A 27,308-nucleotide genomic window follows, 5' to 3' on the forward strand; every position below is an offset into this window, starting at 1 on the left:
CCAGCGCTTTCCACAACAATCATATGGTTAAATGCATGCGGAGCGGAGCGCCACTTAAGTCAACACATCATTTTGTGGCGTATTCAATAAGGTCGGCTTGTGTCGACCAGGCCAATTAGACACCGTGCTCCCTCCATCTTCAACGGTGACCCCCCCCTTCCCCGATGGCTGACATTTGCTAGGACGTGCTCTCCATTTTCCTCCAGAGAGCCACAAGGCAAAAATACCGAGAGAAAGGAGTGAGTGAGTTGCCTCTCCATCAGTATCCGCTCCTCAGCTCCTGATGCTGAGTGGATGCAGACCGGCGGCTTTCCCGCAGCTTCCTTCCTGACTCCCTCATCCCCACCCCCTTCCACATCCCCTCATCCCCCCTCCTCCTTCTGCTTGACTGCCACTCTTCTTCCTCCTCCTCTCCAGCAGGATGTGGCACTCGGCGGCTCTGCTCCTCTCAGGATTCTCCGCGTTGATACACGGTGAGCGTTTATGGAATTCTATAAAAAGGGTTGCAGTAATAAGGCTTCTAAAACGGGGAAATACGCTTCCAAGAGGGGGGGGGGGAGAAAAAGTGAGGATGTGGGTCACACCTGTTTGCTCTGCATGTTGACATCGCTCTCTGAAGATTTGGGGATGCCTTTGCATGTCATCTGTCCTGCGGCGTTCCTTCCGCAAGCACACGTCTCATCGCACAGGGATCAACTGAATCACACGTATGGATCGCCACCATTCCATCTTGCCTGTGTGTGTGTGTGTGTGTGTGTGTGTGTGTGTGTGTGTGTGTGTGTGCGTGCGTGCGTGCGTGCGTGCGTGTGTGTGTGTGTGGAGGACGTGTTGCTGCAGCTTCTGTCAAGAGATGACACGCAGACATGAACTTGACAACCTCTGGTATGTTTGCTGGCGTCATAAAGTAGACACAAGTTACAAGTTAACAATTGCTACTATTTTGTGAAAAAGAATCTCAAAATAGTCGGTATTTTCTAACCTTTTTTTTTTTTTTAACGATATATCCCTCCTCTTAACCTTGTTGGGAGGTTGTATCAGTTACCTAGGCAACCAAAGGATCCTGGATGCAAATTAAAACTCCGGCATATTCAATTTTAAGAAGAAATGTTGATTCACGTGTTCTGTGCCTTTAAGTAAAAAAGGTTTAGATTTGCACGCATTATGCTTTAAAGTTGCTACATGAATTAGCATCAAATGGTATCGTCATCAAACTCAATTATATTTATACTCAGACATAATTATATTTATATAAATTACATATCAGCATAACTGACTACTGTATACTCAGTACTGTATACTCAGTATACTCAGTACTGTATACTCAGTACTCAGTACTGTGGCCTCCACACGACTAAACACCACACCACAAACACAAGCCAGCTTATATTGCACAGCGGGTTCCACTAGGTCGCATGTGTCAATGGAGGAAACACTTCCTCCAGCAGCTGATTTAATTGATGAGCGCCTTCCCTTAAACTGAAGGAGGTGTTGATCATTAAAATCACCCGCTTTAGTGACCGTCTGGAAAGAAAACCTGCAGTGTCTCGGCCCGCCGTGGCACGAGTTTGACACCCCTGCACCAGGTGGCTCTTGTTACCTTTGCTATGATATCTAAGACCACCCCATGTGTCACTGTATCTCTCATGACCACATACGCCAGCAGAGCAGATGTGGCATCTGTAAAGCTGAAGTCTAGCGTGGAAAGCAAAGTTTGCTAAATAGTTCAACACTGAACTGGTTGGGTTAATTGGCGACTCTAAACTGTCCATAGGTATGAATGTGAGAGTGAATGGTTGTTTGTCTTTATGTGCCCTGTGATTGGCTGGCCACCAGTCCAGGGTGTACCCCGCCTGTCGCCCGAAGTCAGCTGGGATAGGCTCCAGCATACCCCCGCGACCCTAATGAGGATAAGCAGCATAGAGAATGGATGGATGGATGGATGAACTGAAAAGGGACGTTCAGGATTTGGATGAAAAAATGGCCCATAACCAATGCCTAGTACTCTCTGCAGTTGAGTAAATAACACCCATGGCTACCACAGTACATGAATAAATATATTTAATTAACTTTGTCATGATTATGCAACCAAATATGGTTCCTTCTCCTATAAAAGTGCACCACAATGACGATCAATCTAACTTGATTTTCTCCATTTCAGAGGTTTCAGTCCATCAGAGGGCTAAGATGTATTGGAGAACGAAGGCGCGCTACTTCCGAGTGTTTGAAAGCAACCTCATTATAGCTTCATTAGTGCCAATAACAGCCTGATGAGATTTCCAACTGCCACTAATTAGACTTTGCTTGCTAATCTCCAGTCTTCCTCGCGAGTCTTCCATCCGTCTTTTCTCAAAGAAGCGCAACGTTTCATTTCAATTCCTTCGTGTCCCATAGTGTGCTCAGGGGGTCCTCACCAGAGGAGCCTGCTCAAGACCCTCCTGAAGGACTACGACCGCATGGAGCGACCCGTGGGTAATGACTCGCACCCCCTGACCGTCACCTTCTCGCTCAGTTTGATACAGCTCATGGATGTGGTAGGTGTCCCACACCCCGGCTTACAGTGGCTCCCTTCCACCTCCTGTCAGGCCTCGAAAGGGCAATTTGGATTTCTGATGTTTTTCAGGACGAGAAGAACCAGGTGCTCACCTCAAACATGTGGCTGCGGATGGTAAGGACCCCTGAGAGGTTTGTGGTGCTATTAAACTTCTCACTGGCCGCAACATTAAGTATGCAATATCGTGACATCCGATACAAAATGATGCCTTTATAAAAGATCATGTTCAGTATCAGACCTCGTTAGATTGTGTACCCGATGTTGCGTCCAGTGAATGTACTTTGCATGCTTGTAATCCTTTATTAGCTTCAGGGCGTCATTTCTTGGACAAATTAAAACAAAAAAATATAAATTAATTAATATTGTACGTTTGTCAAATGATATAAAATGCTCTTGTATTTGCTCATGTTTGTTTTTACAGCAAAGCAATATTAAACCAGAGTCAGGTCGTGTACGCCAACAGGTATGCTCCAGTAGGGGGCAGCACACTAAACAGGAGGTTGTTGAACACAAAAAAAAGATGCTGAGCAAGACTCACGATGTTGTGGTGTGTATGTGTGTGTGTGTGTGTGTGTGTGTGTGTGTGTGTGTGTGTTTATGGTCAAGAGCTGGTTCGACCACTATCTCCAGTGGAACCAGAGCGAACATCCCGGAGTTAAAAACCTCCGCTTCAGAGCAGATCAGATATGGACGCCAGATATTCTGCTGTACAACAGGTAAGAAAGACGCATGTAAACGCAAACATGCGCACAATATGAGGTGTTTGATCTAAGTGCCCTGTGGTTCCCCAGTGCAGATGACGACTTTGACTCCACCTTTAAGACCAACGTGCTGGTCAACTCCAGTGGCTACGCGGAGTATTTACCTCCAGGTGGGTCAGACGCTCCTCTACAATGGGAGAATGCAGAAAAGACAAAAAATATATAACTCAGAATAAAAATCATGAAGGGGAACTCTTTTGAGATTAATGTTGAAACATTATGTGGAAAAAGTTTTCAAGTTCTCAGATTTTTGTCCAATAATATGAATTTTCTCAGAAAATACAACTTGCTGTCAATATTATGACTTTTTTCCCACGACATTGCAAGTAAATGAAAATGAACTCGATCATTTTTCCGGCTTCAATATATCGCCATGTGGATGCGTGTCTGTTTTCCTCGTCTGTCGCCTCCAAACAGGCAGGAAGAGGGTTCACTCTGTGCACTGGTTTCAGCACCTCGACACGTTTGTTCCACAGAACAACGACACGAACGGAGTGAGCGCTTATGTCAGCCGTACTGTCTCTTTGTCTCAGTGGGTGGAGGCGGGGCCGCTAGCATACACACAGGAGTGAAGGAGATTGTGACACTTTTTTTATTTTTTCATTGTACTTTTCTTAAAATGAACGTTAAAGTCTTGTCCCGATTTTATGTAAAGTCTTGTCCCGTGACACCGCTAATTTCTACCCATTTGTGTTGTAATAGTCAGATGTTTTCCCCCCCTAGTATTATGATATTATTCTACTAACATTAGAACGTTTTCCTCGTAATATTACCACGTTTTTCTTTCACTCATTATTTTCAAATGACCACTTTTTTCTCCTAAAGAATCTCCTGAGATTCTTTCCAACTTTTTTCTTGTAACATTACAGATATTTTCTTGTAATACGACAACTTGATTCGTGTCATATTTTGACTTAAAAAAAAAACTCCTACTATGCATTATTCTGGAAACATAACGGCTTTTCCTTCATAATACAACTTTATTCTTGTGACGTTCCAACTTCTTTCTTCTATTGTTACGCATTATTGTCGGAATGGTACGACTATTTTTCCCCAAGACTTTATTCTCTAAGATGACAACATTTTTTCCCGTCACCCATCCATCCACCTTCTATGCCGCTTATCCCCACGAGGGTCACAGGTATGCTGGAGCCTACCCCAGCCCTCCCTTACAACTTTTTTCTGCTAATATTACAACTTTTTTTTCTCGTAACGCAGCAACTTTTAACATTTTGACTTCATTCTTGTCATTTTTTTCTTCTCATGTCACGACATTATGAAACGTTACACCTTTTTTTCCAAATAGATTTTAGTCGCAATGACTATTTTGCACATTTGTCCTTGTCAGTGTGGCCCGAAAACGCTTTCCTTCTTCCTCTCCTTCCCCATCACTGCATCTCTCATCTTCCCAGCGAGGGATGCGCTGTTAGCACGTGTCATTCAGCATTCCCTGCATGTTTCCCCCCTGCTTGTACACACCAAGGTTAATATTTCATGGCCGTAAAAGAGCGTCACTGTTTACATGGAGATTGCCCTCGCTGAGAGTAACACCTATAAATAGCCCTTCATCCACTTCCTGTCTTAACTCCACAGAGCTGCCGTCCTGTGATTTTAAACCGTCGTGTCTTTGCACAGTGGATTAGAGCGCGCTGACAATCGGTCCCTTGGTGTTTTTTGCGGCACGGTGGTGTTGAAGCGCTGTGAAGTAAAACTTGTGCAGTGCAGGCAGAGAAGGCTATCAGTTCTCCGCCATGTTTATTAATAGGCTGCTGCTGCTGTGTGTAAATACAGCTTCTGGCTGCTGTGATTAGGATCGGGGCCAATTAGAGGAGCGAGGAGCTGATGCTTGGTTGTATGGAATAAAAGGTGGGCATGCTGTGCCATATTGATGTTTTTTTTTTTTTTAGAAGCATCTTCACCGTGCAAACCTGGCGTCAGTTCCTAAAGCAACAAGTCTGCTGGTGCACAGCCAGCAAGCCACCAGTGTGCGTCTTTCTCTTGTTCTCAAAAGTTGTTATTTCATGCAAGCTGCAGTCTAAATCAGGTGACATTTGCAAGCACACGTGCACCTTCATCCCCACGGCGGGCCTTGAAATGCCATGGCGGTGAAAAAGAGGCTTTTTAGAATGATGGAGTTTTATTTCGGTAGCTGTGCTGCATGGCGAATGAGTGTTGTTTGTGAGTCTTGCCTCAAGGTTACAAGATATACATCTTGTTCGTGACTTGCCAAAAATATGAGAGAGAGATTAGGTACACCTGCATTCTGAAATGTAATGAGATGCAAGAGTCAATGCAGGTAGTTGGATTTAGGTGGCGCTATTGGTCTCATGCAGGGGTCACCGACCCGTCCATCGTGACCTACTAGTCCATCTTTGGGACTTTGCTGGCCGATTGCGAGAATATTAGAAAAAAAAGATTATTATTATTACATCAGTGCCCTCCCCTCCCGGGGAGCGACCAACAGGCACGCATTTTGACCACTGAACACGCCCGTACGCCTCGCCGCCCTCCAGGCACGCAACCCGCAAGCTCCAGCAAGGAGCGCAGTCCCCGAAAGCCGACCGGAGGTAACAGCGCACGCGCACCAGCACGCCTCGCCCCGCAACAACAAAGCGTTCGAAGACAAGCAAAAAAAAAAAGAGAGAGCGAGTAGTAGTTATTAGTTAGTAACTAACCGTTACCTGAGTAGTTATTGCACGTTAATATGGCTCAAAATCTGCCTTTGTTACCAAAATTGAGGCACAAATATCACTCCGTAGACGTGCACCTCCAAAAATAAACATCGAGCTTTGGCGTGTTCGGGCTGACGATTGGAACCCATGGACCAGTCTCTCTCGCCTCGACCATCGCTCGCCCACGACACTGAGCCAACAAGCCGAGTTGTAGTTTGCTCATAAAGCCGACGCTACAAGCCCGACCCTGAGGAAGATCCACAAAAGCAGGGGGGGCCAAAGTGCGGCTAGGGGGCCATCTGCGGCCCGTGGCTCATTTGTCATTGCATCACTGCAGAAACAAAATAAAATAAAAAAAACAGCTAAATAGTAAAAAAATAGAGCACATGGCCCAATGAGAAAAGGCTGAAATGTTGATGCCGACAACCAATAATAACACAAAGCTTAGTGTACAGTAGTAGTGTAGTATATATATACGTACTGTATATACACATATATACAGTATACAGTACACAGTATATACTACCCCCTCCCCTGCTTGGGGAGGGGTTAATAGATCTTGCATCTTGCGCAGGTTCACAGCAGAGACCAGGGATCTTGGGCTGCAAAAGGTCGGTGACCAGCGGTCTAATAGGATGTCAAGTGTGTCCTATTGAACATCTCTGCAGGCATCTTCATGAGCACCTGCAACGTTGACGTCCGCTGGTTCCCCTTCGACATCCAGAAATGCGTGCTCAAGTTCGGCTCGTGGACGTACGACGGCTGGCTGCTCGACCTCCAGATGAACGACGCGGACGTGTCGGGCTACATGCCCAACGGGGAGTGGGACCTCATTGGTGAGCTTGTTAAGAGAAGATCCAGACATGCCGTCGTTCTTTTGTGAGGGTTTTCCTCATCTTTCCCGCACTTTCAGGAGTGCCCGGCACCCGGAATGAGGTTTTCTACGACTGTTGTAAGGAGCCTTACCCGGATGTGACCTTCATTGTAACCATACGACGGAGAACGCTCTACTACGCCCTCAACCTCCTCATCCCCTGTATGCTCCTCTCTTCTATGACCTTACTCATCTTTGTGCTACCTGCCGACTCTGGAGAGAAGATCTCACTGGGTAAGCAAAGATACATACTGTATGGAGATGGATGGATGGATGGATGGATAAAGATCAGATGATAGATACTACATACAAAGAAAAAATACAAATAAAAATAAGAAACATAAATAGATAAATCCATATCATCACAGTTAATTCTACTAATAATTATATCACAGTTTTATATTCATTTTATAAACACAGTACGACGTCTCACTACAGTATTGATACATATATATGATACATATATGTTATATTTACTTAATATTCATAAAGAAAGGTACAGTACAAAAACATTTTCTCAATCTTACTAACATTTTTATGTATTTTTATAAATTTCCCTTCAAATTCCCTAACTACATACACACAGTAGATTTATTTCATATATTATATGTATATATATATATATATGCATTTATAATATTCAACTCACGTATGCACGTATTGTTTACATAGCAATTCATCCATTCATAATCATTCCATTCATAATTGTTCATAATCTGATGTATTTTTGACACACTACATATTGTATGATGATACTTACATGTAAATGTACTCAATATTTATAGCGCGTATACCTTGTCAAGTGATAAAGCATACATCTTAATGGTGAAATTCAGACACATGCAGACGACGGTGTTGGTCCAGATCCTGACTGGCGGAGGTTTGGCCTCCTCAAAGTTCCACATTTGTGTTTTTTGTTAATAATTTTACAAAATATGCTTTTAACGCAAACCGCTGTGGCAAAATATGGCAACACCGGCGCAGTGATGCTCAAATTGCAAGAAAATAGTGCGGTAGTTTGAACATATTCTTCTTTTTGTACAATTTCTCGATGCTCGAGCTCTGCGCACATGCAAGCGTAGACACAAACTCCCACGCAAAAAAAAAAAAAAAAAGCAGATAACTTACAGAGTCAGCAACAAGATTTTTATTTTTTTTTGGTGCGCACACAAAATCTCCAACTGGGACACACACTCTCTCTCTCTCTCTCTCTCGCCCACCCTCCTGTGGTGCGAATATGCAGTTATATGATCCTAAAACTCTCAAACTGAAGACTCAAATGAAAGGAGTCACAGAAAATTGAAGAAGAGGGGGATGAAAGAGGGCAAGGAGCCGAGAGGAGATTACAGGATGAGAAAGAAGAAGACGAGGAGGAAAAGGGAGTGCGCAAGGGAAGGGAAGGAGGCAAGGTGGTGGCTGGAATGAGGGAGGAGGGAAAAGTGGAGCACAATTACACGAGGCTGCGAGTGTGACATGTTTGAAGTGCTCCGATGACAGAAGAGGGTTTAGATGAATAATTAAGTGATTTTTAAAAATCCAACTTGTGACATGCGCGGGTGGCATTAGCAGCTCTTAGATGCAGCGTGTAATGAATGATTTATTCATGTCTTGAGAAAAATTGAGCAATTATGTCTTAGAAGCACTTTGGTGGGCATACAAACACGTGTTTAGCATCTTTTATAGAATGATACCATATTGGATACTTTTTGTGAAGCCTCTGATAAACATGAATTTATTTTACTCAGACCAAATAATGAAGATTGATTTTTAGTTTCATACGTTTAGTACAAAAAAGTACAAAACCTCTTCGTCATCATCTATCACCGTCACTGTGAGAAAGCTCTTATCTTCAATTTCTTTTTTACAGTGATAATAATCGATGATAATATCAAGTGACTCGTCATTTTAAGTTAAAAAGAAATCATATAATTATTTATTCATATTAAATGTGAATATGCATAATATTAATATAAATATTTAAATTAAAATGACTAATTGTTAAAATGGCTTCATTTCTATTGTGCAGTGTGATTATTAAATTATTTTACAGTATTGTACAATAGTGTATGTACTATAAATAAAAACAAAAGTGTAAATATTTATTTTTGGTTTATAGTTTATAGTGTAATGATAGTCATTAATGCTACTTGATATTTGGTTTAAAACAACTGATAAAGAGTCACTTTATCCATCCATTCTTTTTCTATGCCGCTTATCCTGAGTCAGTTTATACATACAGTATATATATATATATATATATATATATATATATATATATATATATATATATATAGCCAATGGCAGGGCACATATAGACAAACAACCAATCACGCTCACATTCATACCTACGGACAATCTAGAGTCGCCAATTAACCTCACATGCATGTGTTTGGAATGTGGGAGGAAACCCACGCACGCACGGGGAGAACATGCAAACTCCACACAGAGATGCCCAACGGAGATTCGAACCCACATCTAGCCAACATGCTTACCACTTGGCCACCGTGCGGCCCTACAGTGTAGATATAAATCTATATTTTAAGGCCTATGTTGCAAATGCTGTCAGTGTGTGTCGGTACCTACATGGCTTACATGCACAGCCAATGGGCCTATTGATGTTATTAAGGCTAGTGAATTGATTAGGCCCCGCCCACCAGGAACAGACTGTCACTGGCTTGACAAAGGAGACAGCAAGGGCACCTTTTCAGATTAAAAAGCCTTAAAAAGAAAAATTGTTTACTTGTTCATTTAATGAATCATCTGCTTTATTGAGTGTCGGCTTATTAATTAAAAGGCCTTCATTTCATCTCGCTGCTTGTTTACTCGAGCATCTTTTCATCAGGGTAGTTATGCCAGTGAAGCACTTTTTTTAAATGGTGTGTGTGCAGGAGATGACAAAATAAATGGCTGCCTCTGCCTCGCTCTCAAAGCATTACACTATGTCAAAAAGCAATTTACTGTATGAGCCTTAGCCGGGCGCGTCTTCAAGGTGGCCGTTTATCAAAAAACGCCCCAGCTCACTAAAGCAAGGAGCTGCTCGCCCAGGCGGGAGACTAACGTGTGCTTTCTGTATGAAATCTATTTTTCTTAATGTCTTCAAGGGATCACCGTCTTGCTCTCGCTGACTGTGTTTATGCTGCTGGTGGCTGAGATCATGCCGGCTACGTCTGACTCTGTCCCGCTAATAGGTAGGCTTTTTTCCTCCGTTCCTTTCAACACTCCCTCCGTAATAATAATGGACATGGACTTGGCCTGCTACCGGGTCATCCTGACACCCTCGTGTATTTTAACATTCTTGGCGACCATGCACGTGTAAGAACAAGTTAACCGCTGGAATAATAATAATAATAATAATAATAATAATAATATGTTGTGGTATGTGCATCTCACTTTTTTGGAATTGATCTGTCGCCATCATAAAACTTGTACTAGCTGCCACATTCATGACGGCCATGCAAGTGTAAAAATAAGTTAGCCACTCTAATAATAATAATAATAATTTGCTAAAGAACTGCTCTTTTTTGGAATTTTGCCCATCATCCGCAATCCTTATGTGAGACATGAACACACGTCTTTCTCTTTTCTGTGCGCTCTAAATATATAAAAACAGCAAAAAAAAAAGGCAGCTAAGAAAGCACGTAATGGGACACACCTATTCTGCCTATAAAGCCTTCTGAAAAAAACCTCCAAAAAGCGCCAACAACGCTCCATTTGTATAACGTGACCTGCCGAGAAACTACAGCAACATTGTTATTATTATTATTGTTATTGACATTGTTATGCCAAAGAACTACGTTACTGGCGTAGTGACACCTCGCCACACCACACACTCGCTCACAAAGCCTCAGGCCACGCTACATATTTGAGCTGCCGCCACTGCTGGTGTGTTTTTGCTTTTGAGTTTGGAAAAGCTAACGCAAGGTGTAGCGTTCCTTTCTAGGTTGCTGTGTCAAATCAATGCACCCAGAATGAATGAATGAATCATTACTACATGGTCCCAGCATGGATATCAGATTTTGGAGGTGTTAATAGCAGGCTTTGAGGTGGAATAAGTGTGTCCCGTTACGTGCATTAATTTCCTGCCTCTTCTTAGCTTCTTAGTCAAACGGTCTCCATCGTAAAACCTGCTCCATTCTTGACCGCCCATGCAAGTGTAAAAATAAGTTAACCTCATGCATTGTTGTGATTGGTGCAACAGATGTTTTGTCGAGTGTAAACATAAGTGAATTCCAGTGTCTTTTGGAACTGTGTTGCAGAAAAAAGAAAGCCCATCGTCAGTTCTGACGGCATCCAAGCTTTAGTAGGATTTTGCTGGCTTTCCAGTAGTCGTACATCCCACTGCACTGTATGTGCTTGATGGAAGTAATAGAATGTTCCGTAGCTAGCATTTTCATGCTAGCTCATCACTTTGCTTTTATGTTCTGTTGCCCCTTCCCGGCGTGGATGTCAGCTGATTACTGCAAGGATTTAAGTATGTTAGAAATATAGTGGTCTCAAGTGTCGTATTTCTATGTTTTATACAGCCTCTGCCTGTATTTCACATTTATTCATACTTTTACTGAGTACACTGCACCAATGTGAGACTTAATTACGTCCTTGACAACCTAACAACGATGGGAGCGCACATAAAAGTGGCAAAACGACATGACACGATACTGACAAAAACCCCCAAAAAACAGTGTAAACATGAAAAGTGCTAATCTCTTCTATGTTCTCTGCCTCTATGCTGTAGGTCAGTACTTTGCCAGTATAATGATCATCGTTGGCATGTCAGTCATCGCCACAGTGGTGGTCCTGCAGTACCATCACCACGACCCCAATGGAGGAAACATGCCCAAATGGGTGAGGCGTTGGGAAGTATATTTAGATGCTCCAGGTGCTCTCTTTGCCTCTGCAGTGACTCATCATGCACGGCGCTGTCAGTCTGCCATGCTGCTGTTTGAAGTGGGTGGAAGACTCACTGCAACACTTTTTCTTATTTTCCCTCTCCTGGCTAATGCTAAAAACTCGACTTCGACTCCCCACCCGTATACAAGTGTATTGCTGCTGCACTAGATGGACAAAAGTACTGGGACACGTGTACAGTAGTGAAAATGATGTGTCACACACCACCGCAAAGCTAAATCCCAATTCTTTTGCATATTTGAGGCTTTTTCCACAACGTAACACAAAAATGACTCTCCCCTTACTCAACACACATGTATACAGTGAAATAATACATTTTGTTGTCTTATAAGTGTAGTTTTTATATTAAATCCATTATTTTTTTATGCATGCAGTTAGCATAATCCAAATGTTTTCATTCATAATGTGCTTTGCACATAAAATTATATTTTGGTTTGTGATGACCATGACCATGGAATGACCATGCAGGAAAATGTGGGTACCAGGTTGACAGCAGTTGAGAACCCTGTCTAGAGCACCACTACACACAGATTGAATGTCTTTTGTCCCGTGGCTGCTATACTACGCCGTAAGCTAACTGACCAACACAGTTCCTTGCAAAAGACAAAAATGTCTCTTACCTGCAACAGTGAACACAGCAGGTGCAGTGATGCAGGATGCAGCATCCGCCCACCTTAAATGAGCCACCTTTTTTGCCTTTGCAGAGGACATCTAGAACTCAACCACAAATTCATAGTTGTATTCATTTTTTAGAAGATAATAAAAAAACCCAACAACACACAATTGCTTTCTGATTTACCTTCGTGTGCATTAGGAAGCAGCACCCAGCAACATCACTCTGCTGTACAGGAAATGAAACTGCGTGGTGAAGATCACAAAATAATTGATCACTGATGTTATTATTATTATTTGTACCTTTCATCCTGCGCAAGATTTTCCAGCACTGGCCCAGCTCACTTTCTGTAATGTGTCTCCCTTAAATCATTCCCCCTGCAACCTGTAGGAACCTTTACATAACAATCCTATTGTAACAGACGCTACCTTCTTGATTATTCTTATTTTTCTTGAATACGACAGTGTTTTTTTTTTTTTTTTTAATGAAAACACCGGTGCTTACAACTTTTTTACAGCCGTACTCAATAAAAAAGACAGTCACCTAACACTCAGAAATACGTAGTGCGCTTGAACGCCTCATCAGCACCGGGCACACTGCTTGAGGAGGAAGGGGGGAGACAGAAACGGAGTTGTTCACCGTTGTGTGTGCATTCTATGAACAAATAAACCACCCAGACATGCATGATAAAGATGATTAAAGGATGAAAATGAACCAAAATTTTGGGTAAATGGGGAAAGGAGCCCATCGTTGTGTTCTGTGTCCACAGGTGAAGCTGGTGCTGCTTCAGTGGGTGGCGTGGTTCCTGCGGATGAAGCGCCCCGGCGAGACAGAGAAACCTGAGAGGCCTCCCTGCGCCCCCCACCTACGCCGCTGTTCCTCGGGCTCCCATAGCGGTAGCATCCCGAACCACGGCGACCCCGCCCTGCACCAGCTGCACCCTCAGAACCTCGCCCCCCTCCACGCGGGGCACCCGCACCTCCAATCCAGCGCCAACAACGGAAACCTTCTTTACATGGGCTTCCAGCCGATGGAGGAACCCTCGGTGCTCGTGGACGCCCCCCAGAGGAGTAACAACATCCCCACAGGACCCCGGAGTCCGCCTCCGCACCTGCCGCCCCACCTATGCAGCTCCCCTAGTCCCAACATGGATGCCGTAGGATGCCCCAGCACTGTCTCCAGCGGTGGGGGGTTTGGAGGCGGGGTGGGCGGCGTGTGCCAAGTCCCAGGTCACGGGGACCCACTGCTTCAGGCCATCCTGGAGGAGGTGCGCTACTTGGCGGACCGCTTCAGGGAGCAGGACGAGGCGGAGTGCGTGGCCGACCAGTGGAAGTTTGCGGGCGCCGTCATCGACCGCCTGTGCTTGGTGGCGTTCAGCGTCTTCAACATCATATGCACCATCTCCATCCTCATGTCGGCGCCCAACTTTGTGGATGCGGTTTCCAAGGACTTTATCTGAACCCTCAAGAGTATGAAGCGGGCTCGGATCCAGGCAGACACATTCTCCTGTGGATTGAAGACTGCAAGAAAATGTGGATTTAGTGAGCAAATTTTTATCTGATGTGCGGTGAAATGTCAATCCAAACTCGAAGGCAGGGACAACCTCTCACCTGGGAGCTTGATGGGGGAAAAATCCAGGATGGAAAGCCTCCAGTGTAGTGAAGATGGGAGGAGAACAAGACAAGGACATGCAGATGAGGGAAGATAAAGAAGAAGGTGCTCATCTATTATTCAATAACGCGTCTAATGGTCGTCAAATTGAAAAGTCCTCCCAACGTCTTTAATGTGAGACTAATCGTTGTTGAAAAGATGACTTGGGCCATTTTGCATTTCCAAAGGTCTTATTATCTCTTAGCACACATCCAAAATGAATTGAAGCTGCAAAATGTAGTGCGAGGCAGATCTCGGATCAGCGGTAAAGCTACACAATCAATAGGGAAGAGCAACATCTTATTCAATGCCGGCAAAAGTGTGTCATTCAAACGGTAGAATCCCACAAAGGAAGCAGGCTCTCTCTCTCCCTCCCTTTCGCTCGCTCGTCAATGAACACGAGCAACAAAATCAATAGTATAAAGATTTTCTGCTCGTGGCACAATGCCCCTTTGCTAATTTGTGCCTAATGGAGATCTTCAGAGACGGAGAGAGGGTGGATCAAAATAATCACAATAACCTAATGAGCTCTGTGGAAGCCCGTTTCCTACACTGAAAGGACAAAAAATATCGCAATGGTAAGTTATAATTGTGAGACAAAAGTCGCAATTATGAGATAGTCATAACTGTGTGATAGGAAAGTCACAATTATGAGATAAAAAAGGCAAAATTATGATACGAACTGCGCATGTGCCACGTGCATGTGACAAAGGTGCCAGTGAAGGCGGCACATGTGCAGATTGTATCTCATAATTTTCACTTTATATCATAATTTCAACTTTTTAAATCATACTTTCGACGTTTTATCTCGTAATTTCGACTTTTTTAAAATCTCAGAATCATGACTTTTTACCTCATAATTTCGACTTGTTAATTCATAATTATGACTTTGTTTCATAATTATGATTTACCATTGGGAAATTTTTTTTTCAGTGGCGGAAACTAGTGATGTGCGATACCACTGATTTCATTTCCGATCCCATACCGAGTAGAATTCAGGCGGGGGATCGATCCGATACAAATACTTTGCAAATTCACCTGTTGTCAATTTTTAGAAGTTGTGTATTCCATATCATTGCATAAAAAATACAACACATTTAATGAATACACGTGTCCTGTATGGTCCTGAACCAAGTGTCCTGTAATTATTATTTCAAACCATAATCTTTGGTTTAGCTCTTGTATTGGATCAGTATTTTGGCCAGTGAGCGTATATTTATTAACTTCCTATCACCACAGGGGCAAGGCCCTGCAGTTCCCGTGTGTCTTTAATGTCTCTCCACCGCATTTCACCTGTTTCCCACATCATTCCTCGTCCTGAAATTAAAGGTATTCTCTCTTTTTGTACCGTCATGGCCTGCTGCACAAAAAAGAAGGGGGAGGGACGATGGGCAGGGAAAGCGCTGACACGGCCTAAACTGATGGTCGTTCAGGAAGGGGGAGACGTGGCGGAGGAAGAATGGGATGAGTGAAAGAGGTCAGTGTCGGAAAAAGGGATGGGTAATGTTTGCGATTTATGATGGGAGGGGCCGGGACAGGAGGTTCTGGGGAGGAGGAATCATAGGAAAGGTCGGGGCACTCCATCATTACAATATACACACACTGAGGAATAAACAGAAAATGACTATTTCACACGGCGACAAACGTGTGTGTCACTATGTCAGTGTGTCATGAGTTGTATTTATAGCTTGGACGGGGGGGCCTTTCCCTTCTGGCAAAAAAGAAGTGCAGCGTCAGCAAAGTGAGGACAGGCAGAGTTACGGTGTTCACTCATATGGAATAAAAGGAGAGTGTGTGTGTGAGAGAGAGAGACGAAGATGTGCTGTCTTTCAAGCCTTTGTAACTCCCCCCCCCCCCCCCCCCCACACACACACACACACACACACACAACGTGGAAGCTGTGAAACACAAATGATCAAGACAACATCAAAATGAATAAAACACATGCGAACACAACATGAGCTCCAAGGCGAGGCTGATGCCTTGGTGATACACCTTTATCCAGACACTCACCAAAATCCATGATCTTTGTCCAGTGGTGAAAACAAGCCTCTCAGAAGCCCCGCTGCATTCGGGGTAACACGTGTGCACCTCCAGTGTGCAGCACTAGATGATTGCATCTTGCGTCTGGGCGGCCAATCAATGACTTTTAATTACCACGGGTCCACACGGTGCCGGTCGATAGAGCTGGCAAGCGGCAGAGCGGGATGGTGGAAAGAGAAGGAGAGATGATCCAGATCCTTGATGGATGCTCGCTCCACCCTGGAGAGACTGCCCACGTGACATGTTGTTAGGCTTGATTAACCCCCATGCACTGAATATTAGGTCCCGTGGGAGGGGGACACGTGGTCAAAGTGGGCTCCACCTGAGGAGTGGCGGCCCTGGTTCTTGACCCACACATCACTTAACCACCTGGAAGTCCATTCGGATTACAGCACAGCCTCGTAAGTTGAATGCATATCAGCAGAGCTTGTGAGCCTGCAGCTCAGTTGGCATCTACAAGGATTAACTCCACAAGCTTGCTTTTTATTTGGCTTTTTTGTGATGCCACCACAGAAGGAGGACCAGTGATGGCAAAGAAGAGAAGTATGATGGCAACCATAGACCCAGAAAGGAAAGCTACTGCGATATAGCAATAGCATAACAACCCAATCGTTACATGCCTCTGTCCTGGCTGCTCAGAACAGTATGGGAGTTATCCATCACAAACAATAATACATCAAAAAATGCAATTTACAGCAGAAAATAGGAGTCTTGATGTAAACATATGAAACATTGCCTGTCGAGTTAATAAAGGTTTTATGATGGGGACAGTTTGACCCTGTAAAAATCACAAACATCACCAGTATCATCTCCAATATATAACTTTATTTAAAATTTTGTTACAATTTATTACTCTGCATTTTCCATCTGTATGTCTCCTTATTTGACTGGTTAGTAAACCTTTTGTTGTTGTTGTTGTTTTTTTAAAGATAAAAACACCCTTGTAGCCTAAGTGGCCAAGTCAGGTGTGAACCAAGGTCCTCATCCATGCTTTTTAGGCAGCGTTTAGTCATTGTGTGCATCGCTTGCTCTCCTAATTCAGCTTAAATAAATAAAAAGGTCAGACAAACGTGAGTGCATTATAATTTTTTTCCTTTTTTCCAAACAATACTATATACAGGTGTGTTGACGACACAGTTTGCAGCAGAGAGGCCCTGCGTTTCAAGACAAGATGGAGAAATTAGTCACACACAAAACAAATCAACAAGAGTGACGCGTGAGGCACAGCAGACGCCAGTGCTCAACAAAAGAAGTCGAGTCGCTGTGGCGACAACCTGATGGTGACATACTTATCAGACAGGACCACACTGCTAAGCTGAATATGAATTATAACAGCACTGCTAACTCTATGATGGATAGCAAAAGTCATGTTCTTTCACTCTCTTAACAGACAATATCAAACACAGCGGCTGGAGCATGCTCTTTAACATTCCTGTCATCCCTCGGCTTCAGACTAAAAAAAATAATAATAAAAAAAAAAAGAGTGACATTCACCTCACTGATGCCGGACAATGACACACACACACACACACACACACACACACACACACACACACACACACGCAAAACTGCAGTGCAAAGCACAAAGAGAGAACACTGCTTCGACTTCACTAATGTGGCGCGGATTTAGCTGGTCGACAGCACTGACAATGAGACAGAGGCGTGTCGAGCCGGCATGGCGCTGCCACGGCAACCGTATCCCAGCGCTATGATGATGGGAGACCAACCTGAGGAGGAAGGTGCAGACACAAGCTATACAAAAAATACCCTATTTCTTCATAAAGAGGCCTCGGCTCTTGGACCAAACAGTGGCCTCAAATTTGTAATAATAGGGTGGTGCCACTAGGTGGCTTTAATTCGAAGACTTTTGATACTCCCAGCGGATAGCAAACATGGCATTTGTAAAGCTGTTTACGGTGGAGTTTACAGAGAAAAGCAAAAGCTGCTGAGGACTAAATGTATTTATCATCCCACAGTAGATGTGTAATTATTTACTTAAAAATCAACATTGATATTTAATCATTAACCTTATAACATTAAATTATATTTTATTTAGTCATAAAAATGCATTTGAACCAATAAGCCTGTAAGCCTTCCTCCTCGAAAAAGTCCGTCACTCTCTGCAGTTGAGTAAATAAACACCACTATGTAAGGACTGACCGGAGTCCAAAAAGCAAGCGCGTCCTTTCTCTCTAGCTGAAACACGCGATTACAGACTGCTAAGTAACAGGAGCTTGTGCTGAGCGTCTGCAAATGACTGACACAACCTAATCCTGTACTGTCGCATGTTGCAATGTTGTCAAAATACAAAATAACCAGACAACCGTGCACCATTTTGTGGTACGGGAATGCTGTGAAACGCCGCACACAACAGGCTAAAAAAAACAAAAAACACACAAATCAATTCAACAAGACAAAAATCCTGCTGTGTTCATCTGTCCAACAAAACCATTTCCCCTCTCTTACACAAGACATGCACAATCACACATAACATAACATAACATAACATAACATAACATAACATAACATAACATAACATAACTTAACTCAAATGTGTGTTCAAGTGGTTGAACCTGCATTCTTACAGTCACTATAAATTAAACAAACATGCCGGATCATCATTACTTTCAGGTTCAATCAACAATTAATAAACATTCAGCCCTCCGACTCCAATGCATTCAGGTTAGTTCATGATGTAAAACTACTTAACAAAAAATCTAATTAATGTGAACACACACAGCTAATACTGTTACATATGAGGCAGACAGCTGGCTGCAGTGCTCTTAGGTTGGACACACACACCTCACACCTCCCGACATGGTTAATGGACCATCTGCAGAGGAAGGATACTTTGCTGGCTGAGCTACACAGCCCAAGGGATCTCACCCTCACACTCCAAACCCCACAGCAATCTGCTTCCCTCTGCTGTCCATTTAGAGAACTGCAGCAATTCCAATCTTAAACTTTTGTAATTATGCAAATCTGATAATCTGTCATGTTTTACTGGCAATAAGATTCTGACTGAAAGATGACGCGATAAATGGAGATATTGAACGCCTCTGGGTTGCAAATTCATGTTAGATGGATAAATCAATTATTATAGCTCTTATATTAATCTATATTTGATCAGAAAAAGGCTTGTTAAACATACACACAATTAGAACAGTGAGTTTACATTTTGTGTCACCTGTGTTTTCGGACAACAACAACAACAACAAAAAAAAAAAAAAAAAAAAAAAAAAAGAAGTCTGTCTTCATGTTCAGCATCAATTTTGCATCTTTCGACCGGTGAAAAGGTAGTGTCATTTTTCCCCCACCCCGCCCACACTTCACTCTCCTTTGTCTGTTTTTCGCACTCCGTCTCAGTTCTACGAGCTCGAAGCTGAGCACATCCCGCCGGTCCCATTCCCGGGGTCAAGCAGGCTGGATGAGCGTGTTGCTCACGCTGCGGGCCGCTTGTATGGAGGGAAGCATCTCACAGACACACTATGGAAACCTGGTGAATGAAATGAAAGCCCACTTTCCCTTCATGGCTCGCCGTCATGTGTAACCCTGGGTTTTGTTTTCATGTGAGACTATTCCAAATTCCCCAAAACGGATGGATCCAAGTTTGAGCTTTTCAAGGGGGGGGGGAGGAGCGTGACCCACGTCCTTGTGTCCCTCAAGTCCTGGTGTGGTCGATGGAGGGGCGCGTTCTCGGAGGTGTGGGTGTGACGATGCAAGGTGATCAGTTCTAGTTCAAAATGAGTTAGGGTTTTTTTTCCTTCCTTTTTTTTTAGGAAGTGGCAATCTCCCCCCCTAGGTGGCGCCATCCCTTCTGCTGCGTCTCCAGAGGTGGCAGATACTCTGCAACAACAGACAGACGGGTAAAGAGGTGTTCTGAACGGATGGTGTCACCTGATGCATGATGCTGAGACATCCTTGCATCGTCCCGCCTAGCTGGCCTTGACTACACCTGAACTCTAACTTTCAGCTTCTGACGTAGCGTCCTGGCTGGTGCAAGACATCCACATCTACCCTCCTTTAGTTGTTTTGCTTGCCTTGCAGAGATAGCGGCTGGCTCCTCCTCCTCATGCCTCCTTATACCCCGTGGCTGTACACACATGTACATGTGCTGCCGCTGGTCTCACGAGGTCCCACATGAGAAAAAACAGCTTCGACTTTGCTCTAAGGCGCGGCTCGCTAGCGGCCCGTCACGTGTCGACACTTTTGTCTGAACTTTTAAAGCGCCTTCTTGACTACTTGAGATACTACACTGCATTCGGGTTGGAACGGAAGATTTGAATGCAACCTTTGCAAGGCTGCTGAAATGTAATGTCACTGAGCATGACGTTTTTCTATCCTATCTATTTTTACATTCCAGCAAGTGGAGATAAAAGAACTCTTCCCTGCCCTTGTCCTTTCAGGCTGTGTCAGACAAGAATGTGGGCATTAATCATCAGACAGACGTCACCCCTCTTCCCTTCTGCTCGTGCTTGCTTCTTACCGTTGTTGCTGCAGTTTTTGTTGTCTTTATCAGAAGCCTCATCCTCAACCTGATAAAGAACAGAAAAATGGATTCATAAAAAGTTCCCACTTACACACTCTGCAAAGATAAGCCTAATAATAACAATAATAATAAGCCGTATTTAGACATTTGAAGTCATGTGCTCCCCCCCACCCCCTGAACAAAAGAGGAAAGGAGTGGTCCCTACCTGCTTCCTCCACTTCAGCTCACAGAAGACTCGCTCAAAGCACTCATGCATGTAGTTGAACTGGGAAAAAAACAGAACACAAAAAGGGTCCTCAGCAAATGCTTTTGTTTTCTGAGCCCCCCGCCCCCAAAGTGCTTTATGAACATTCATATCCAAAGATTGCATTCATGTATCTAAAATCATTTCAAGTGTAAAGTGGGTTCGCTTACATATGGAGTGAAAATCTTGACCCAGCGAGGCTTCTTCTCTCCTCGGGCGTACTCAAAGCAGAACGCCATGCCCTCCTCGTCCGTGTCCCAGCGCTGCATTTCCCCCCATTCAAACGCTATCACCTGGTTCTGAGAAGGCAGGAGGGTAGCTTAGCATTGATGCATAATATTATTCAGTATAAATGTTGTTTATGCCATGTTGCCTTCAAAGACTTTATTGCTTGCTCCGGAATACAAAAATATGGTATTGGCTTTTCACTATTGACATGAGTTTCTCTCATTTTTGCCTTCATAAACCACCACAATTTAGTTTTAAGACATTTGACAAAAATACAGCAAACATCATCAGCCATTACAGCCATTTTTATGTGTGAGAAAATGAGTATATCCATTTTTAGGGACTTGAAAGTACTTAAGCTTACATACTAAAAGTAAAGCCACATTTGCTCCCTTAGCAGTATCATTCATGAATGGTGAGTACCTATACATGTTATACTTTAAATGCGTTTAATAAGTGAGTGAGGCATATTAAGGGAGGATTCAAATGAAGAGAGAGAGGATTCTTGAGCCGAATCTGATCAAAAAATTCCCAAATCACTTTTATTGCAAATGTTGTTAATGCAAAATCAGAGAACAACGTCAACATCGAGCTAGCAGGAGGGTTTGGAAGAGTGGGAGCGTATCAATTACTCATTTGCTGGTATGTGTGGAACATGACTCCCGCAGAAAGCGGGGATCTACTGTATTGACACAATATTGAGCGGTATTCTGTAATTCCCACCTTCACACTTTAGTACGTGCTGCCTTCACGGCTGATCACACACTCACCTCCAGCGTGCCGTCCTCGGTGCAAGCGTGCAGCTTGAAGTGATGGATGCTGATGGCCGTGATGACGTGGCCCTTCCTCCTGGAGTCGCACGAGCAGTGGGGAAAAACCACCTCGTTGTAGCCCTCGCACGAGCGCACCTGGCTCAGGTACTAACCGGTTTGAAGAGGTGCACACAGTTAGAAGTCAGTCGACAACAAAATACTAACCTGCTACACCACAGTTTTATCTCTACGTCTAAACACAGAGGGGGTTTCTGTTCATCTTTGTGACATTCCAGTAATGGCTTAGTATGTGCAGTAGCAAAAAGAGCGCATCCCTCCCAAGTCCCCTCCCTGAACAAAGACGGGTCTGTGGGACTGACCGTGGCCATCTTGCGCTGCTCTGCCAGCTTCTGCAGCTGGTAGGATTTGTCCTCTGTTTTTATGAATCCCTTCTTCACATCATCCAGCGCCTAGTCAGCAGTAGAGGGATTGGGGGGGGGGATTGGCATGGAGAGACACCGTTTGAGGTCAATAAAGATAAAAGATCAACTCAGGCAATTGATTCGGAAGAGTCATTAAAGGGTTAGTTTTGTTCACATGTTGTGCCTCCATACTTCATTTTGGGCTGACCAGGAATCATCTATGGCCGCATCTAAAGCTGGAGATGCTAGATCCACATTTTGTGTGCCGGTGGCAGCAATGGTTACCTGGTGAAAGCAGTAGTGCAGAGCCAGCGGGTTGTCTCTGAGCAACTCCTCCTCCTGGAAGCTGAAGAGCCATTTGCGGAGCGCCAGGCAAGTGCCCGGCACGGCTGACGTGTAGTTCTGCACGTAAAGCTTGTGCGGGAACTCGTTAGGTGCCAGCTTCCGCACTGAAACAAATATTAGAAGAGAAGACCCTTGTCCATAAGAGCACACAAAGTTATAATGCCATGAAATAACCACATGGATGACTCGGGTCTTATTAAAGGTGCTTACCAAATGAGTGGTTGATGACCTCAAACAGGGCAAAGTAGCTGGCCATAATACTGTCCATTCCCACCTTCACTACCAACGCCTGCAGGAAGAGCAAATGTTAAAAAGGAATTATTGCACTTTCCACACACACACACACACACACACACACACACACACACACACACACACACACACACACACACACACACACAGTATCTGTGACCCAAAGGAGGGGGGGCATGCTATGCTTGACAATTTACAAAGTACATGCTGGAATTCATGTTTCCCCTCACTGAACCGCAGCTCCCCCACTGACTGCAGCACTCATGCGGCCGCAGAACGTGCTTGACTCTACTCACTTGTGTTGCCGGCTATTTACACATACATGTACAATAATGGCTGTGTGTTAAGTCACTTTCAGTGGACAGTAACTCCATACTGCAATACAAGCTGCGCGCTGGTTACTTTAAAGTATGTCCAGGTTTCATTTGTAATACTGTCCTTTGAGAATATATACTGAAATGTGGCTGGCATACAGATTTTTGTGAGATACTGTATATAAAGCTAGAGTGTTTGATGCACATGCAAGAAGCTAGCAGCAGCCTGACCTGATAAACTTGATCTGTGGTGCTGTTCTTGCGCACTCTAACGGAGATGGTGGTTTTGTCTGGCAGCGCGACCCGTAGCTCCACATCCGTCACGCCGTTGTAGTTCTGCACAGTAGGTCGTGAAAGAGTGTGAGTGAAGACTGCGCACCTGGATTGATCTTTGGAGTGGATTAACAAGGAGACATGCTGAATGATCAAAAAAACAAGTGATAATAAGGCCGGTGAGAAGTGTTAATCCCTGCATTAGAGCCTCTTTAAAGGTGGGGTGATCTCTACAAACACTCGGATGGTGGAGCAATTACAATTCCAGTGTACTTCACGGGCATGGTTTTGCATGATTTTGCCTGCGTACCTCATCTGATTCAGAGAGAAACTCCTGCATGATGTCGCTCTCGCCGATCACCCGGACAGAACACACTAGACGTGCGCACAAAGAGAGCAGGTCAAAGTTAATCGAATCAACAAAGGGTAGCTAAATGTCAGCGTGCGCGTGTCGTCCTTGTTGCGATTTACAGTGCGGAGCTGATGAGAGGCTCAGTGTTTACCTCTCTCGAGGTATTCCTCCAGTCCTCTGCGTCGAGCGTCCAGCTGCTGCTCGGACAGTGAGAAGGGCCACTTCCCGGGGAGCTTGGGGAAGTTGAAGTTGGAAAACTCCCGTTTCAGGTTCTGGTGGAGGATGGCGAACTCCCGGTAGCGCTTGGAGCACAGCTGTCTGCCCGACATGTACACGTTGTATACCTGTCAGCCAAGACACACTGAAATGAACGGTGATGGACGACTACAATGGCGTCTTCTGGTGCTCCTTAGGCATTCCAATACATGAGAACACAAATGCACAATTAATCCTCATTCCCAACAAGCAGTAGGGTTCATTTTGAATACGTGCCACCCTTTGGTACCCTTGTGACACGGCCGTCCTTTGATTGGTTGACAGATTTGTCTGCCAAAACAATTCAATGAATGGGAAGGAAACAAAAAGTGTTGCACGTACACTAAAAGCAGTAAAGGCTGGCATTTGCATGTATGAACAGCTTGCTTTTAAGATGTGTAACGAAGCCTGTGTGTCTTTTTTTTTTTTTCAAACAAAGCTGTGCAGACCGTGAGGGCTCATCTAGCTAGGAGTGTGTCTGAGGTGCGTTCTTGTCCATGAGGAGGAAGGTTATTTTCTTTCATGAAGCCATGAAAACACAGAACTTTTGAGTGCCTCTTTGGTGCTCATAAACAGGCTCTACGTAAACAAATGACTGGCCTAACGCCATTGACACGTTCATTTTGCATAATAGAGGATCTTTAATTTCACTTTTGTTGCAGATGCATCGAAGCCGACACTCACCACAAACCTCTCGGAGTGCTGCTCGACGTGTTTGTACGTGGGGATGGAGATGGGCACGGCCTGCTTGTCGCTGTAGTCGTAGTTGGGCTGGACGTCCTCGCCTCCCTCCAGACCGTCGGCCTCCTGCGGCGGCACCGAGAGCACCGCCAAGACTAGTTCCTTCTCCCCGGCACGGATCAGATCCACCACCTGCTTGTGGGTGGCGCCCTCCACGCTCACCCCGTTGCTACAGGAAGGACAAACGTTTAATGTTAACGCTACAAATGCAGTACAAATCCGGTATGCTGTCATCCATGACAAGCTTGTAGGTCTCGCGTTCTTCTCTTTTCATGCCGTTATACACCTGCTTTGTTGGCTTTGCCGAGGCCAGATGGCAGCGGCATCGGGTGTCTCTGGTAATCTTCCTGTGAGGAACAGCGGGGCGGCCAAGCAGTGTGGACAAGCCAATTCATGTCATTTATTCAAGGGTGCACAAATTCAATACAAGGGGTACAGATGCTGATCTTCACACTGCCTTAATCCCATCATTTTGTCCTCAGACAGAAAGCCGCCTTGCTTGCTGATGTGATGTTTGGTGGAACGTAAACTAAGCTAAGACGTTATCAGTTCCTCTTATCGTCCACCATGATAAAAAACAACTGTGCTCTTTAAAAAAAAAGCCAATCAGACAGACTGACTCAATCAAGCTACTTAAATGTTAGCGAACCTTGAAAAGTAAACTGTGATTACTTTAAAAAAAAGCCCAAAAGATATGACTTCCACAGCCAAGTAAAAGAGGACATTACAGTACGCCAAGTAAAATGCTGACTGCCTGACTTTGCAACGCATTTCACTAAAAACTGATTCATTTGTGAAAACTTCCAAAGTTGGACGTCAGTCACATGATGCCAAGCGGGCCTCCTCCTATGCCCTAAAATACACTTAAGAAAACAAAACAGGATTTCCATGGCTTCGCAAAGAAACAAGACGCTGGTTTTTAGTTCCCCCTCATTCTGATTTTAGCCTTTTCTGGCATCCCAATTTTACAGGTTGACTTGTCAAAACCAAGACACTTTCAGTCACAAAAGCCAAATTATAGGATGCACTGGACACAACACACCTTGCACAATCCCGTTTACATGCATGTAATACTGTAGTTTGACAGGATTTGGACCCCTTCTGCAGTTGTTCACCACTGCACAACAGTAAACATGCAACATAACATAAAAAGCAGAGCTCTTGCACTGAATGTCATTAGACTAGCAGGTGTAGCTAATGGTAATAGGCATTTTGTAGTCCAAAGACTATTCATGACAAAAAAAAAACACCAAAGAACATCACAGAACTTCACTGAGCGTAAGTGTTTAGCTAATCTGTCAGATGTTAACACTGACAGAACACAACTGCTCACTCTCACACGACCATGATGAACGAGAGACAACACTGCGATCCATTGTCTTTAAGACAATATCAAGAAAACACCAACACTTTTAAATCTCGTCCTCACATTAGTTGAGAAAGATTAAACAATCAGGTTAGCTCGACGAGACATTAGCTACCTGGCTAGCTAAGCAGCTACAGCTAATCAACATGCATAGCCGGTAGTCAACTTATATAAGATGGTAAACGCTCAAATGTACGCACAGCTTTAATTATATCACTTTATACCCCTGTTTTGAAAAGTGAATATATATGTTATAACGCCATTGACAAGTGGAGCATACATTGGCTAATAAACACATGCACGGGATTGAAGCAACAGTTTAACGACGGTGCCTAGCAGTGCTAGCTAACTAGCTGGTGTAGGTGAAATAGCCGACTTACACCTCCAGGATCCGGTCACCCTTCGCTATGCCCGCTCGGTCCGCAGCCCCTCCGGGCAGAACGGCGCTGACGTGCTGCAGAGGAGCGTACAGTTCCCCGTTGATGCTCCGCAGCTGCCCTCCCTCGCTAACCTGGCCGCGGACGTTGAAACCGTAGCCGGACTCGGACTTGACAATCCGCACCACCCGCGGACCGGACGTCACCGTAGTCGGGCTGAGGCCCGCGGTGCCCGGAGACAAGGCGACCACAGGGCCGTTATGGGATGCCGAAGGGAGAGCCGACCGCGTTTCATCGCTCCCTACATCCGCCATCTTATCCACAAGCCCCTACTGCCCTCCGGTCGGTGCTGGTGTCTTGGGGCTAATTGAAAACAACACTCCAGCTTCGCGCCTGCAACGTTACTACACTACCTCCACACAGCGCCGCTGTTGTTGATGACCCGCCCATCGGCAGCGTCAAGAGCCGCGGCACGCTACGTGACCTCCTGTGGGCGTCACTAACAGGCCACCGGGACCCACGGTTAAACTATTTCGGTAAGTATGGAATAAATACACTACGTCTAATCAAGCTTTCACATTATCATTGTGTATGCAATGTAGTGTATGCAATGTATTCATGGTTTAACTTTGTTTTTTGTTTAACAACACATTTCTTGTTGCCGTTTTTCCTACTCGAAGCTGATGTCATCATTCATGCTGCTCCCAGCCACTAGGGGGCATAACTGCCTTTCAGGGGTCGCTATGATATGTAAATATCTAAAATAATAAACATATTAGTAACGATTGTTTTTTTCATTAAATAATTGTCTTGTGTAAACAATATGCTG

General features: G+C 44.3%; 2 protein-coding genes and 1 long non-coding RNA gene across 7 annotated transcripts; 1 reads left to right on the top strand and 2 right to left on the bottom strand.

Moving 5' to 3' along the window:
• Positions 1 to 421: 421 nt before the first annotated feature.
• On the top strand, positions 422 to 15,868 carry chrna11 (cholinergic receptor, nicotinic, alpha 11). Of its 5 annotated transcripts, none has more exons than XM_054762922.1 (10): positions 422 to 473; positions 2,392 to 2,531; positions 2,621 to 2,665; positions 3,158 to 3,267; positions 3,343 to 3,422; positions 6,653 to 6,820; positions 6,898 to 7,092; positions 9,960 to 10,046; positions 11,591 to 11,700; positions 13,146 to 15,868. In XM_054762922.1, exons 1-10 carry the CDS (start codon positions 422 to 424, stop codon positions 13,833 to 13,835), a joined length of 1,677 nt encoding a protein of 558 aa, XP_054618897.1. In that variant the 3' UTR covers positions 13,836 to 15,868. The 5 variants fall into 5 exon arrangements, with proteins under 5 accessions (XP_054618897.1, XP_054618898.1, XP_054618900.1 ...); XM_054762923.1 differs by having other exon boundaries at positions 423 to 473; positions 2,621 to 2,682; positions 3,348 to 3,422; XM_054762925.1 differs by lacking the exon at positions 9,960 to 10,046 and having other exon boundaries at positions 423 to 473; positions 2,621 to 2,682; positions 3,348 to 3,422.
• LOC129172835 (uncharacterized) lies at positions 12,384 to 14,676 on the bottom strand. Its single transcript, XR_008567101.1, has 3 exons — positions 13,987 to 14,676; positions 12,563 to 13,896; positions 12,384 to 12,474 (listed from the first exon to the last, which is right to left on the bottom strand). It is a non-coding gene; the product is annotated as an uncharacterized LOC129172835 (long non-coding RNA).
• A 3,371-nt stretch (positions 15,869 to 19,239) lies between the features above and the next one.
• Positions 19,240 to 26,953, bottom strand: snx27a (sorting nexin 27a). The gene is made up of 13 exons (XM_054762921.1): positions 26,483 to 26,953; positions 24,680 to 24,905; positions 23,892 to 24,084; positions 23,699 to 23,763; positions 23,347 to 23,451; positions 22,760 to 22,838; positions 22,490 to 22,653; positions 22,163 to 22,252; positions 21,801 to 21,950; positions 20,973 to 21,101; positions 20,764 to 20,823; positions 20,556 to 20,604; positions 19,240 to 19,915 (listed from the first exon to the last, which is right to left on the bottom strand). The coding sequence occupies exons 1-13, from the start codon at positions 26,791 to 26,793 to the stop codon at positions 19,845 to 19,847; spliced, it is 1,692 nt and encodes a 563-aa protein (XP_054618896.1). The 5' UTR covers positions 26,794 to 26,953; the 3' UTR covers positions 19,240 to 19,844.
• Between the last annotated feature and the right edge of the window lie 355 nt (positions 26,954 to 27,308).

Source organism: Dunckerocampus dactyliophorus, chromosome 20 (assembly GCF_027744805.1).
Source record: "Dunckerocampus dactyliophorus isolate RoL2022-P2 chromosome 20, RoL_Ddac_1.1, whole genome shotgun sequence".
Lineage (NCBI taxonomy): Eukaryota > Metazoa > Chordata > Actinopteri > Syngnathiformes > Syngnathidae > Dunckerocampus > Dunckerocampus dactyliophorus.

Coding starts and splice junctions, on each gene's coding strand:
- chrna11 (XM_054762922.1), top strand. CDS start 422: ATGTGGCACTCGGCGGCTCTGCTCCTCTCAGGATTCTCCGCGTTGATA. Junction 474..2,391: donor ATTCTCCGCGTTGATACACG/GTGAGCGTTTAT, acceptor CGTGTCCCATAG/TGTGCTCAGGGGGTCCTCAC. Junction 2,532..2,620: donor TGATACAGCTCATGGATGTG/GTAGGTGTCCCA, acceptor GATGTTTTTCAG/GACGAGAAGAACCAGGTGCT.
- snx27a (XM_054762921.1), bottom strand. CDS start 26,793: ATGGCGGATGTAGGGAGCGATGAAACGCGGTCGGCTCTCCCTTCGGCA. Junction 24,085..24,679: donor AGCACTCCGAGAGGTTTGTG/GTGAGTGTCGGC, acceptor CTTGGCTGACAG/GTATACAACGTGTACATGTC. Junction 22,253..22,489: donor TGCACTACTGCTTTCACCAG/GTAACCATTGCT, acceptor ACTGCTGACTAG/GCGCTGGATGATGTGAAGAA.